Genomic DNA, 15,490 nt, shown 5'->3' with positions numbered 1-15,490 from the left:
CCCCGTTGATTTTGTGAACAATTGGAACAAGTAAAAGAATTTATGCTCTTTAATGACGTTAAGAATCAAACATGAATCGAGTACATTGGTAGTTGTCTACATAGTTCAGTTTTGTAAACTTCTGCTGTGACAGAAATAACAGTCAGAAAAGTAAAATATTTCAAACTGTTCCAAAAGCATAACTGTCAACTCTGCTGCTGATCAATATATTCAAACACATAACTTCTTCATAACACACAGCCAGATCCACCATGTGCTAGTGTTAGAATATTGCCCACTTATCTGTGAAGGTTTGACAGAATAAGTTTATTTAGCAGATTTTCTTGTGAGTGAGAGAAAAGTGAGAAAATCTGTTTCATACAAGCCTGCTGATCAAAACAGCACAAAATGTGTTAATGCAGCATCGAAGGTTGCGCTTCTTTTTGCCTCAGTGTCTTGTTTTGAAACTGCTATTTAGAGGTGCCAGAGTCAGAAATTGGCCAGTTATGCACATAATGTCTGTAATGAAGTAATGGAGACAAAGACGGGTCCGTTAATTACAGGCAACACACCATAGCTTTAGGTGAGTTTACAACTCATCCAAAAACAATTAAGCAAATCTGAGTGAGAGGGTACTGTTTATGTCTGGGATATACAGGAAAACTGGAAACCAGCGCTGGCACTTCTACACACAGAAAATTCCTGTACAGTTTCATAACAATTCTTTTAAAACATGTCACATTACTGCATCAACACCATCCATAATCCTTAAAGATGGGTATTATATGTAAGTATTTAATCATAAATGAGGTTTTCTGGAATAACAGCCAGGACATGTATTCTTGGGTGTGCCGCTAATTTCAGTCTCTCAATGGAGCATCTCCAGTTTTTGTTTTCATTCACGGCTAAAACAGTTGCCCTTTAAATTCCTAATTGAGGATTTAATAAAATGTTTCTAGGAGTGAAGATGGTAAACAGTGGCACCAAATGGTAACACGTTTGATTGTGCAGAGAGCTGTCTGGGGAATCAGTTGACCTTATCTTACCGCTCAGAATAGAGTCAAAGGGGGGTTGCTCATAGTGTTGGTGTTATCACAACACAAGTGTGTTTTCCATCAGGGATATTTATTTTAGGAGACTCTACGGGGGCACTTACAGCCCCAAACCTTCCTCACTCGTCTGTTTTAGAAACAAATTGTTTGAAAGAATTGAAGGGGGAAAAAGCTGAAAGATGACTGTGCTGCACTGCTAGCTTTTTGTTCAGATCTATCAGAACGTTGGGTTTCCTAATTTGGTTGTAATGTAGGTGAACATTAAGGATGCACAATATTATTCTTTTTTTTTTTTTTTTTTTTTCCTATTTTCAGTATGTGTATATTTACAAAATAATTTTGGCTGTTACCATTGCCAATATCATACTAATATTTAAATGTAGTTCAGACCTTAAATTTCAGTCCTTAAAACACTCATTTTAAAGCTTGAGGATGAACAAATGATCACATTTCAGACCTAAAACACAAAAGTTTAAGGAATGATGAAAAACAAAGAAAAAAAGTTAAGCTGATGGCGGTCTCGTGGTCCAGCCTAAACCCCACAAACTTATTTGTTTACAATATTTACAGCTGATATAAGCTGATTTTTCAAAAAGATGTATTTTATGGCTTTTTATGCCTTTATTTAGAGCATAGGAGAGTGGATAGAGTCAATAATAGGGTTGAGAGAGTGGGCATGAGACATGGAAAAGGAGGCACAGGCGAGACTTGAACCTGGGCAGCCCTTTGTTCATTGGGCACAATCTAAAAGCTAGGCTGTCTGCACCCCATATAGGCTGATTGTTATAGCCAAAATATCAGTTATTGAAAGAAATTTTCCTATCTGCCAATACTGATAATTCCCGTTTTTAAGCTAGTATCTGCCTATACTGATACCATACTGGTAATATCATGCCTCCCTAGTAAACATGGTTGAGTTAATGCACTGTTGATTAAAGTATAGAAAGCTTTGCGGACTGCCTTCTTTTATTCCAGCTAATGTGCCCCTGAATGAAAGCAGGTCAAAAGCTCTTGTGCCACACAAATGCGTCTGATAAGGTCACTATGGCAGTTGTCACTGTGGATTTTAAAATTGACCATATAAAACCTGTAATCATACTACGTTTTTAATTCCTATTTGAGTCCCGTATCTTTTAAAATGCATAATTGAGTCCCATATTTTCCGATAAGCTGATTGTCTTTAGTAGAAGCAAGCGTCTCATATTCCCTCTCACGCACAGACACACACACGATGGGGGAAGAGGGAAAAATAAAACCACGTCTTAGGTAATTGGACACGTGGGCCCGATGATGTGACTTTATATTTCACTCTTTGTGTGTCTCTCATCCTCTCTCCTGCTCTATTGGTTGCCTAGAGACCCACAGTAGGATGCAGTGAAATGGCAGGAAAAGGTCAGGCAAACCTTTGAGAAGTTAGTCATCCACTGTGTGGAGGTGTTGGTGGGATCGCAGTGGAAAGGGCTGAATGGTGAAGGTGTTTTCAAGCACTTCACTACAACATGTTGCTTTGCCCCAAACCATTTATCGTATGTGGTTGGGGGCCTGAATTATGTTTTTGTGATGTCATCTAGTAAGCTTAGCCTTCCATCTTTTTTTCTTGTGCTTTAAATTGATTAAACAGAAATAAGACTTTGTATGAACTTGAAAAAAGTCTTTTTATGTCTTAAGAAAACATTTGTTATGAATAAGATCTATAAGTAGGGATTAGTTTATTAATTGCTTTGGTTTTTCAACTTTGCTGACAATCTAATAGGAATAGGATACTTAACCCTTACAGTTCTTAATCTTAATCTTAATCTTGTTTATTAAAAAAAGATACGTAACCTGCAAAAATGTTATTGTTGAACATCTCATTTAATCACATTTTTCTTTCTCTTTTTTCAAGGTATGGCCTCACAAGTCTTGGTCTACCCACCACACATTTATCAAACCCAGACAAGTGCCTTTAGCAGTGTGAAGAAACTCAAAGTCGAGCCCAGCAGCTGTGTGTACCATGAGAGGACACACCCGCGGACTTATCTGAACAGCAGAACCCTTGGAATTGTGCACCCAACAAAACAAGCCCACTCGTTTGTGAGCCGAGACTTGGCCGTGGGCGTGAAAGTGCGTGGAGGACAAGAGTACCCGGTGCAGACTGTGGTTGTACGTGGCGTACAGAGACAACAGCCTGGTAAAAGAGGAGGAGGAGGAGCAGCAGGCCCTGCTGCAGCCCAGCAGCAACAGGACGCAGGGGTTGTCCACTTGCAGGGCAAGGAGCAGCAGCAGACAGACACAGCAAGTGGGGGCAGCAGTGGAGCAACAGGAGCAGGAGGAGGGGGACGGGGAGAGGGCTGCTGTGGAGGAGGCGAGGGAATTGGAGAGGAGGAGGAGGAGGAGGAGGAGGGTGACAGAGAAGAGAACTGTGGAGGTTTGAACTCAGCTGACAGCTCTCAGCGATGTGGGCTGAAACGTAAAAGTGAGGAGCTGGATAACCGAGGGAGCACCATGCAGATTGTGGAGGAACTGTCAATGTTGCCTGCCATGTTGCAAACGACGAATGTGGGGAACGCAGCCATGACCGCACCTGCGGCTGTGGGGGCTGGAGGGGGTCCCTCCAAACAGGGTGTAGGGCCTGGTGGTGTGGGTGCAGCAGGAGGGACAGGAGCAGGGGATGGGGACTATCAGGTAGTACAGCATGAAGTCCTGTGTTCCATGAAGAATACTTATGAAGTGCTGGATTTCTTGGGACGAGGCACATTTGGCCAGGTTGTAAAGTGCTGGAAGAGGGGCACAGGGGAGGTTGTGGCTGTGAAGATCCTGAAGAACCACCCCTCATATGCAAGGCAGGGTCAAATCGAAGTGGGCATCCTAGCTCGTCTGAGTGGGGAGAATGCAGATGAGCACAACCTTGTGCGGGCCTTTGAGTGCTTTCAGCATCGCAGCCACACCTGTCTGGTGTTTGAGATGCTCGAACAGAACCTGTATGATTTCCTGAAGCAGAATAAGTTTAGCCCGCTGCCCCTGAAAGTGATCAGACCTGTGCTACAGCAAGTAGCCACAGCTCTGAAAAAGCTGAAGAGTATGGGTCTGATTCATGCAGACCTCAAGCCTGAGAACATAATGCTGGTGGACCCAGTGAGGCAGCCCTATAGGGTAAAGGTGATAGACTTTGGCTCAGCCAGTCATGTGTCCAAAGCAGTGTGCTCCACGTACCTCCAGTCTCGGTACTACAGGTGAGTACAAAAAGGAGAGGAAATACTTTTCCATTTCAACAAAGAAGGTTAAACAAGTGTATTTCAAAATAATTATGTGTCCCTTTTTGTTTCCAAACCGACATAGTCAGGTTTAGAAACTGTCCTTCCTCTAGAAACACAAGGAAATGTCTCCCATACTGCACAACATCCTGCCTATTTAGGAGCCACATACCACAGACTCTGAAAAAATGTGACCCTGCAGTGTTTACTAGCAGACTAGGCTTACTGTTCATGTCCCTCCTGCCTGGGAAAGAACATTCTGCTCGACTTAAAAATAAAAGAAATAAGTGCTTGATTAAAATCTGGGAGATGCATTTAGGGTATTTGCTTTAGAAATTTAAAGGGTTCACAGACATTGTTATGATTTAAAAAAAAATGAAGAATTGAAAACTCATTACCACACATTGCGACAATGTTAAAAAAACATGGAAAGGTTCAGAGAAAAAAATACTGAATGCCATTCCAAACGTAAGCACGCTGCGAGGGGCTCTAGGGTAACATGGCAGTCTGTTTAGTACCTAATGTTTACTTTAGAAGGATGCCTGTGTTTCCTGATGGTCTTGGATGTGCACTTGGAAAACTGGCAGGATAAATTGTGTTTGGCATTATGTTTTGAGTGCTTTGGTTTGATTAAAAAAACAGGCCTGAAATGGTATCAACTGTTGCATAAGAGGAGGGAGTGACCCAGTTCACTGTATTTGTACCTTACCCTGGTTTGCAAAGACTCTAGGGTGATAAAAAGAGAGAAGTAAGCCATTTTCATGACAGTAATTTATGCAGTGTTGCTTCTGATAATATGTACTGAATGTACTGTATGTCTGAATGTGTTTCTCTAGGACTAAGTTGTTTCGACACTAGATGGGTGTGGAAATGCTCGCAAATATTACAGAACTGAGGAAGTTCAGACCTTCTCTGTTTTTTCTTTAGTAGACATGTATGTGTATTATTGTCATGACTTTCTAGTTAAACAGAACCATGACATAACATTTCAATGATCCCTCACAGTTAAAGTAGTCAACCTTGTGTGAGAAGAGATGCTTATTTCCACCCAGAGCTTAACACGGTTAATCCGATCAACTAAGATTTTGATCTCATCATGCCAATACTTGCTTGGTGCACAAATAGTGTGACTAATGATGGTTAAATAATTTGAATTCAAACCCTGGCAGCTGGTACATTCAGTGGAGTCATTCAGCCGATTCATGTCATAAATGACTCATTAGCAGGGACATCATTGTACCTTCCTTGGACCATTCCCAGGACACATTGGAATAAATTCTGTTGTTGAATATATTACACAGCTCACATACAGTTACATATAGACAGGATACCTGCCTTATAATCATTTTTTTCTAATGGCACCCTGATGTAAAGACACAGTGACATGCTATGAACTTTGTTGTGTGAATGGAAAAAGGACATTCATCTAAACCTAGCCACACTTATAATAGCAACATATCTATACCGGCTACTGTCAGTCATGCCTCTGACGCAATTGTGTCTGTTTAACAACGCCACCTGTTTGCACTTGCCATGTTATGTGTCATGCTTCACTTGCACCTTGATCAAGCTCAATGTTCATAACAATAACTCAGTTTGTTTTGAAGTTCATCTCTGTTTGCACATGTAAATAGATTATTACGTCTAAGTTTTTGAGCAGGCATGTACAGTATGTCACTAAATGTCCTCAAACCTCCAGAGTTTGCACACTATTAAAACTCAGTACAGAGAAATGCAAATTGAAATATGGCACAAGATTACTGTAAGCTATACCAGATAAAATTCCAGAAGTCTCTCAAAGAATGAAGTAGGCTGTTCCTCAAATTTAGAATTAACTACAGCTGTTAGAGATTAGATAGTAAAATAAAACTTATTTGGTACAGTAGGATGTTGATAAAATGATCTTGTTTTCTGACAAGTTCAGCGTGTGAATTAGAAACAGTGCTAGTTGCTACACTCAATTCATGGTCTGATTCATTTTGACTGCTAGAATTCATCCTATAAGGCAGTATTTGAGATGAGAGGAAAGCTACTCTTGTTTTCTTTTATACCATGTCTTCCTCTATGATGACACACTACAAAGTGTATGATGAAATCTCTGCATCAGCTTGATGCTGGGGAATGATTGATGTAGTTTTTTTTCTTTCACCAGAAGGTATAGTGTCTTGTGTTTTTGTTTGTTTGTTGATAGCTTATTGACCTTCTGATGCTTAAGTGACACAATGGCTCCCCTGATGACTTCACCACACCCTTACTGTCACAAACCGTTTTATTCCGTTGTGAAAATAACTGTATTGGTAAATTTATGTAGTATTGATAAAGTTAAAAGTTTTGATTGCCAACTTAATCACCACAATCATTAAAACAGTGCATTTAAGTCAAGCCATGGACATTTATTGAAGCTGTGAGAGACATGCACCTAAATCTCTGAGAAAGCTTCATAAAATTTTGCAGATTTGTCTTAAAAGTCAGGGTTCTTGGGTTGGGAAGAAGTGAGCAGGATTTATGAGCCACATTCAGGTCAGTGCGAGCTGTTTTAGTGAAAAGGCATTTACATGGCATTTGAATAATTCTCACCGCCTGCACCCTAAGCCAGAGAAGCAGTGTGCTCTGACAGGAATTAAAGTATTGTCGATGAAAACAGATGACTTGATATCAGTCTGTATTTGCATTACTGTAGCACTGACTAAAGTGGGAAGACAATTCTTAGGTTTATTTTCTCCCCTTGGTCATAATTTTTAGAAGCAGTTTAAAAATACCTGTCAGTGACATAATAATTAGACTCTCTTCTAATCTCACACATGAATTGGTCCGTCATTTTGTGAAACTTGTCGTATTGTTGGAAATGGACTTTGTTTCAGGAAGTTGCTCAAAATAGATCTGTCGTATAAAGGGGGGTTGAGAGAGTGCAGCTGCTTCAACTGTTTGTCAGTTCTGTCAGCCTCAAGCTTTCGTGACCAGCAGTCTCTCACAGGTCCAACATGGGTTATATTTTAATATAGTAAACTGCACATCGCTACTACTGCTCATTTGAAAGACGATAAGGTTGTGATAAGGGAAGAAGGCTTGGTAAAAATACATCCTGACTATTTTTACATGTATTACTGCCCACAGATATAACAGAGTTCAATAAAGTTGCCTTTTTATTGTGTGAATACAATATTTCCTGTTGTAATTTTAGAACTGGATGGTTTGATGGGTTTCTGATTGTGGTTGTTTTAATTACAAATAAGTGGTACTTTTGCTTTGTTCCTCTTCAGCCTGTGCTCCCTGTTGGGCCAGAGCATGTGAAGCATACTGCGAGGGGACAGCGTTGCCGAGGCTAAGAGTGAAGGGTTGCTCAAAATAGCTTGTGGGACGCTGGCCAGTGGGCTTTGACTTCTATAGATGGTGAAGCACATAGGCAGCCAAAATGAAAGAAGAAGAGCTTGAAATACTAGCAAGCTCTGACTTACTTGTTCAAGGTCAACAAGCTCTAACGCTAGCTGTTTTGGTTTCCATATGTCCATTTGTGTTTGTGTGTTTTATTATGTGCACTACACACCGCATATTTGTTTTACAGTTATCCCATTTGGCTGGTGTATACATAAAATCCATCAGCTGCTCAAACCAATAAGTTTGACAGATACACCAGCCGCTTCTGCAATTTACAGGCATTTGGCCAGGGGTCGCTTGTAATTTGTCACTCTGGTTTGCACAGTCAGCTTAGTTGAGCTTTCACAGTAGAGCTTTCCAGAAGTGAAAATACTAATACCGTGCTTAGATAATTTTTCTCATTGAAAGAAAAGCTGTACTTTTTTAATAATAGGCTTTTGGTCTTATGTATTTTTTTGTACAGCATGCAACCAGAGCCTCTAATGTTTGATTTTTTTCTTAAAAAATTATTTATAAAAGTTGTTTGATCATACAAATGTTAGGTAGATATTTTTAAAAACTTTGTGGCCTAAACCAGTGTCATATTGGAAAGTAATTTTTTCCGTAAAAGCCAAGATAAGAGATTGTTCATCTGTTCCTTAGTTGTAGTGGTAAATGTGACTCTTAGCGTTTGTATTACCTGCTTGTCAATATTACTGGTGTTAGTACTCATACTTTTAATAATGTTAGATATAAAACACATTGATTTCATGTTGGTGTATTATATATGATAAGAAGGAAGAAAAACTTCCCCTGATAGGAAATAGTCCTAACCCTACCCTAAGCATATGGTTTAAGATCGTCCTTACAGATTTGAATTCTAACAACATAAGCAGATATTTTTGGCAGTGGAGAATCATTTAGAAAAGTTCCAATTAGCTGGATCAGAGACCAATTATTTAATAATAACCTGGAGGGTGTTGTTTACCTGTAGTGTCCTCTCTGTACTTCTGTTACTAATAATTTTACAATCATAAAAATGTGACTGCAAATAATGATTATGTTCCTCTGTACCATTGGTTCCCAACTTGGGGTCTGGGACCCACTTGGGGGGTGTGTGGCTTTGTCTGCTTTGAGGTTGTCAAAATGAGATTTATTCATACCAGGTAAAATCATGATAAAACACTAGTTTTATGCTACAGAAAAAAAGTTCTTAAATATCTTTGCCCAGTTTTAGGCATTGAAAGGTCTCTAGGTTTTAGTCTTTGTCATTTTTATCAGCATTAATTTCCTTTGAACAAATTTAATTGGTAATAATTAATAGTAAAAGGAATTATATTAATGCACTATCAGTACTTTAATTGATTTAAAATACACTGATGATAATTCTGACTGCACTTTAGAGAAATATCATGGATTTTGAATCTCCTGAAGGTCCAGTACTAGCATTTTAGTCTTGTTTTGATCTCCTTGATGAAAACTGAACTTAATTTTCATGTGTTTTTATCACTGAAGATCTTTTCTTGGTTGATCTAAGTCCTGTTGATGGAAAAGGTAGTTATCGAACATTTTTAGTCATAGTTTTATTTGGCAAAAATAACACTGGTTTGGTTTTAATTCCTATTTTCTCTTGTGGATTCTGTGTGGCCTCACCCTCTCTAAGATACAAGCAGGGTCCGACATTAAGGTTTTTTCCTACTTGCCCTTCAGGGCAAGTGCTTCCCAAATCTACTTGCCTCATCTAAATTCCTACTTGCCCTGTCTAGGAGGTACTTTTTCTGGCAGTCAAGTGCATACATTTTGCTCACAACATACTTAGAACTAAAATCCATTGCCTGTCAGCTGTGGAAAGCAATACACAACACTTCTTTCTTAAGGAAACTGTATTTATTAGCTATGTGTTAGCCCACTGAAAATTGTTTAACTTTGTGAGATCAGTGCAATGTGAAAGCTGCACCAGGTTGTTTTCCAAAGAAATTCAAACTCAGGAATTTCATATTTACAATAATAATAATAATAATAATAATAATAATAAGGTAATAATACAAACTCAGAAATATTTTTTACGTATCTGATGAAACTAACTATTCTCAGAGGAAAATGAGGTCAGCAAAACACTGACACTAGGGAGGTGGCAGGGTCTGCTACATATGCACCAAGTATAAAATGGTGCTCTTCTTCTGTTTTTATTTGGTTTATTCATCATGAAACTGATGAAATTTTGCTGACACGTGAAAATCAACCAATTAAGATTTTTCTTGTTTGATTAAAAATGTCTACTACATAGTGTCCCTTTAAAGTGCTATTTCACAGTTCCACCCTGTGACTGTAACAGTTAGACCAGTGGTACTCAACCTTATTCTACCAAAGAGCCACATTGTCTAAAAATACTGTAGTGAGAGCCACAATACAAACAGGGAATGTAAGGTAGATAGATCAGTTAATCTGTAGTTGAAATGAAATCAAACAGTGGATTGGTGGATAATTATGAGGTTAAATAGGATACAAATGTCTGTATAGAGTCAGAAGAACAAACCTGTCACTGGTAATGAGCATATATTTATTTTATTTATCACTGACATCAGGCTAAAACCTTGTATCTCAATTTTTCATGATTTTAATTTGTTTTTATAAATCATATTTATTTCATTTTTATAAATTATAAACTTTTTTATTCCCTGCAAAGTGGTCATTTTGGAGATACCAATCTTTGGCATAACACCAGCATTATAAAAGTTTCGCCTGGCCTTAAGGTTTTTTAAGACATTAGAATGAGCTGAGTTGGAGCTCTGAGACGCTTTTCAAAGAAAATGATGAATGATGGTTGGCTATTTTTGTACTGTAGTTCTGTGACTTTATTAACATAAAAGAGATGCTTTTAATTTTTTTCTGCTCATTGTTAATTCTTTAGTTAAAGGGGGAGGGGCCTCATATTGGTCTTTGCCCTGGGCCTCCAAATGACTAAAACCAGCCCTGCCTCACACCTGCAGCTCTCCAGACACATCGTTTCAACCTGCCTCATTTTGGAGCTTTGGTTTTATATTTCTGCTCTTTTGACAATATTTATGATCATTAGTGCATTAAAGATCAAATAAAACGCCCACGTTTGGACAAATTTCACTAGATACTATGTTATCTCCACATGTGATGTGTGTGTATTATGCTCATTGATGACGCGCATCGGCATTAATTGTCAAAAGATCTGGGTGTGAGAGAGCATCGGCAGGATGTGGCTGGAGAAAAAGTTAAAATGAGGAAATGGGAAGCTTTAGATTAAACACGACAGCACACCTCAATGAATGAGCAAACTGAAGTGGCGCACCACCAGCGGACTTTCTCTGCTCTCTTCTCTTACACACGCTCCTCTGTCGAGTACATCAGACGGTAATAAAATACGGATTTAAAATAGTAAACGTTTAAACTTGGAAGTTAAAGCCTGTCTTCTTTGTGTGGGTAACAGATTTATTGATGTGACCTACCATGAATCTTCACTGATGACATTATTTACCTTCACAAAGGTTTTTAGTTTACGTTTGTGCAGCTGTCTGTACGTCTGCTGACAAGTTCAGCCAATGGAGGCAGCAGCACACTACATCCGGCTACTTGGGGGCTCCGTAGTAACAGAAACGAGAGAGGAAAAAATTAGAATTAATTAATAGAAAAGCTCAGAGTTGTGCTTGCCCGATTGGGCAAGTCCTTTCAAGTTTTTCTTGCCCGTCAGCTTTTTGAAGTTGCCCCGGGCATTCAGGCAACCGTTAATGTTGGACCCTGTACAAGTGAGTGAAAAAAGGTTGGAATTTACTGCTGTATGCAACAGTTAGTTCTGGCCATGTATTCTGAAGAGGGAATCCTTGACCAATGCTATTGGAGAACATGATCACTGTGACTTTTCACACATCTTTTTGCACGGACAGCGTCGACAATCAGGGCATTTCTCACCAGCTTTCATTATTTCAAGTTAACAACAGTTGACTTCTGCTTTCCTCAATAGTATTTCACGTTCGATAGCTCTGTGTCCTTAATATTTTTCTTCAATCAATGATATATCCTAAACACATTAAACAACGTGAATGAATTATTTTCTGGCCTTTGCAGCAGCCGTAGACCTGAAATCTTCATCCTCCAAAAGACAAGTCGGCTTATTTTCTTCTCTACCATTGCTGTTGACAAAGCTGGTATTATAAGTCCCACCTTGTCTTGACCAGTGAGGGAGAAGTGACATAGATGAGACTGGCTCTGTTCCGTTAGTTTAACTTTTTTTTTTCAACTAAGAGTGCTGAAACAGAAATCAGCTGATACTTAAATGCGTCTTTGCAACATTGAAATGCATTGTATTTTTTTATAGAAGATGAGTGTTGCCAGGGCAAAAGATGTGTATATACAGGTCCTAAACTTTCTTACTAGAAAGTAGCTGCGCTGTAGTAACCATGGACACAAGGTACCAAGGGTGCAGTTGAATGTTTTGCTGTCTTAGCAACAGTTCAGTCTCAGAATATGGAGCTATCTGAATCAGAGATACTTGATAAATCCCAGGGTAAATTTTGTGGCTACAGTAGCTGTATAACACACTATACCAGTCAGAAATATAGAAATATAACAAGAAAAATGTAGAATAAACAAGAACTATAAACATGCCTAAGCAATTAAAGGAGCAGTATGGGGGGAATAAAGTAAGGAATTGAAGCAATAGACAATAGAAATGTGGGCTTCTGAAATTACTGACCAATAATTAACATTTCACTGATGAAAAAAATAACATGCAACATGTGAACTTCATGGCTGTTTAGGATACGTTAAGTGTCAGAGGGCCAGACAGTGTGTTGGACACTCAGAGAAAAGATTTGAACAGTCTTATGGCCATAGGGAGGAATGACTTCCTGTGGTGTTCTGTGGTGCATCATGGGATATTTTTATGTTGTATTAATATATTAATATCTGTTTTAACTGTCCTCTGCACTCAGTGCTGTGGCCTCATGCCTGTGCCCAATCACAGCACTGGTGATATTCAGAACAACATCACTCCCTTTTTGTGTGATACTGCTTAAATACAGAATTTATGCATTGTCTAAATAAAGATTGTCTACAGTGGTCCAGTACCTCCTTCCAAAATGTGAGATGTAGTTCAGTCTCCTCTCCACACAAGATAGGTACGACCGTTTTACAGAAAGAGCAAGTTGTCTTCCTGACCATCAGGAAAAAAAAAATGTTTTGTATGAGTGGAAACTTGTGGGTAAACAAGCCTATATCCTTAAAAAGTGTGTGCTTTTGGCTGTCCATTTGTTTAGTGTTTAGGGTTATTTATATGGAGAAAAAGTAGCTTTATTTCTGTTTGCAAGCACCTCAGTTAAGCTCTCAGTTCATCAGGCTGTTTTCTGTTTTTGTTGCGGAGAAGTATACACTTTTTTATTCTTCAATTTTGGATCTGAGACAGAAACAACTCCCTTACATTTTATTAGAATATCTCTAACTCTAACATGTGCGCACATGCTGAAGAATCAGCTTCTGAACACCTCAAACAATCTCATGTGCCAGGGTTATGTGCTCATCACCAGGTCCCTCTGACAAACTCTGCTTCATATTTCCAGCCACAAAATACTCTGCTGGACTTTAAATACAACCTATTGTTCCCACTGGGATGAATAACCACAGTTCCTGCATTTACCAGCGTTGGCTACACTCCTGCAAAGCTGTGAATGTTTTGTTATGTTGCATTCAGTGTGTACAGACTTAGCTTAGTGAGCATGTTTATAGCTATTTAGCAGTGTGCTGTGTTAAAAAGTATTGCTTAATGAGCGCTGTGGCATTACTAAAATACATATCAAAGCACAGAAATATATCGCGTTGTGATACTAAGACTTTTGATTAAATTCTGTTCTTTCTGGCATGTCTGCGAGTTGGTAGTAAAACAAACAGTTCAAACACAATAACACAGGAAATGAAAAATATAAGTTCTTCAAATTCCAAGACCAGATTTGGGTTTCAGAGAGTCTCCTGGTCCTCCTTGTTGTTTTTCTCCCTAAATTATTGGCTTCACTTTGAAAAAGGCATCCTTCATGGCTGAGGCCTCGAAGCTGGCAAATACAAGCACGGCTATGTTGTAGTCAAGGCTGCATAGACTGATAGCAGTCTGTTTAGTGTGCATTCTGGTAAATGTTAAGCTTAACAGAGATTTGATTTGATAAATAAGCCTTGGGTTTCTTGTCAGATTAAAGCCCAGCCGTGTGAAACTCTTATTTGATTTTCTTTTTTTGAAAAATTTATTTCCTTTCATTAAGTAGCAAAGCCATGCACGACTCATAAAGTTAAATAATTCATCTGGGTTTGTTACTAAAAATCTTTCAAGGAATTCCATAGGTGTCCAAAAAAACAAATGTATTAAATCACTTTGCTTGTTTCTTTTTCTAAAATTGCCCCCTTATGTTTTAATAACCCCCAGGCAAGAGTTTGTGTTGTCTTGTGCAAATCCCAATGTAGTGTTTCCAGCTCATTTCAGAATACTCTGATTCAAACTGTACTGAATTGCAGTCCACTTGAGCTGGGGAAAAATGCTTTAACTCTGGATCCAAGTCAGCAGATTGAATACTGGACATCTGTAAAATGTGTGTACAGCCGTGTACATTTAATCTAAGGTCTGGTAGATCATAGTCGAAGTACAACCTCTGCCTTTGCTACACAGCCTCTGTGTTTCGATGAATAATGCAGTGAGTGCTCTGTGAGTGTGTGGAATTACAGTTCCTGGTAGAGATGTGTGGTCAAACTCCATTCTTCCATCATGGAGTCACCATTTTGTCAGTTTGCCTTTGTGGCTGAGCTTATGCCAACTGCTGTGTAGTCCAGATCGTTTTATTTATCAGAACAAGCTTACTGAAAGGCCTGTGTAAGCATGCAGGGACAACGATGCCTTCCCTGTGTGGAGCCACCTTTATTTACTGTTCTCTGTGTGAGCTGGTAGGATGCCACCTTACACTCGGCTCCTCCCTGTGCGGACAGAGCAGGGAGGATCAGAGGACTATTTCTGGAGTGTGAGATAATGGCCATGAATAAGAAATGGAGAAGGAGATAATTTCTCTGCTCTGCCATGGCCCTGCTTGCTAAGAGTCATATATCCACGTTTTTGTTCAGAAAATATAAAAATAGGTCACAACAAACGCAAAAACATCAAATATCAGATTACAATGTCTGAATATCAAAGTAGCAAGGACATTTTGGGAAATATGGCTGTTTCTATCAGCTCACTGTCAACATGATTTTTTTTTTAATTTTGTTACTGTGTAGAACAAAGACATGTCTGGGATATTGTTAGCCACACTTCACAGGAATCATTAAAGCAAATGCAACAGGTATCTGCAGTACAAGGAGAAAAATAATCTCTCAAATGACTCCAAATTGATGCATGTAGTATCAAAGTTGTCATGATACCAGAAGTTTAAATGTCAATATGATAGTTGTAAAAATTAAATATCATTCATGCTGGCTGTAGAAGTAACAAAAACAAAATTCCTTGCCATTCATCATTTTCCTCTGTCAAAAATTGCAACACGCTGTTTAAATTGCACAAACACATTGGCAATGTTTCAGCACCCAAACGTTGCTAAAAATGCTTAGACTCTTACTCTGAGGACAGTGCTGCGATGGAGCTGTTTTTTTTTTAGCTCAGGTTCTTGCATTAATTCTTGTGAAAGCTTATTTTTGTTGTTGTTAAGCAGCATAAGGCGCATTAGAGCTCAGAAGAACAACATAAAACCTATTTAAGTAAATATTCACCTGACTTAATGGATGATGAGTAGAGAACGTATGAATACGTAACCCAAAACAACATGTTTGAATGTTTATCCATGCCCTGATATACCTTGTCCAAAGTTAAAGGAGTTC

General features: G+C 38.8%; 1 protein-coding gene across 1 annotated transcript in view; it reads left to right on the top strand.

The window, feature by feature from the left end:
- Positions 1 to 15,490, top strand: part of hipk3b (homeodomain interacting protein kinase 3b) — a 57,918-nt gene that overhangs the window by 7,594 nt on the left and 34,834 nt on the right. The window contains exon 2 of the mRNA XM_041795129.1: positions 2,917 to 4,243. Within this exon, the coding sequence (XP_041651063.1) occupies positions 2,917 to 4,243 (1,327 nt within the window). The remainder of the gene's footprint in view (positions 1 to 2,916; positions 4,244 to 15,490) is intronic.

Source organism: Cheilinus undulatus, linkage group 1, assembly GCF_018320785.1.
Source record: "Cheilinus undulatus linkage group 1, ASM1832078v1, whole genome shotgun sequence".
Classification (NCBI taxonomy): Eukaryota; Metazoa; Chordata; class Actinopteri; order Labriformes; family Labridae; genus Cheilinus; species Cheilinus undulatus.
The sequence above is the reverse complement of the archived record's forward strand: the minus strand, read 5'-3'. Positions and strand labels throughout refer to the sequence as shown.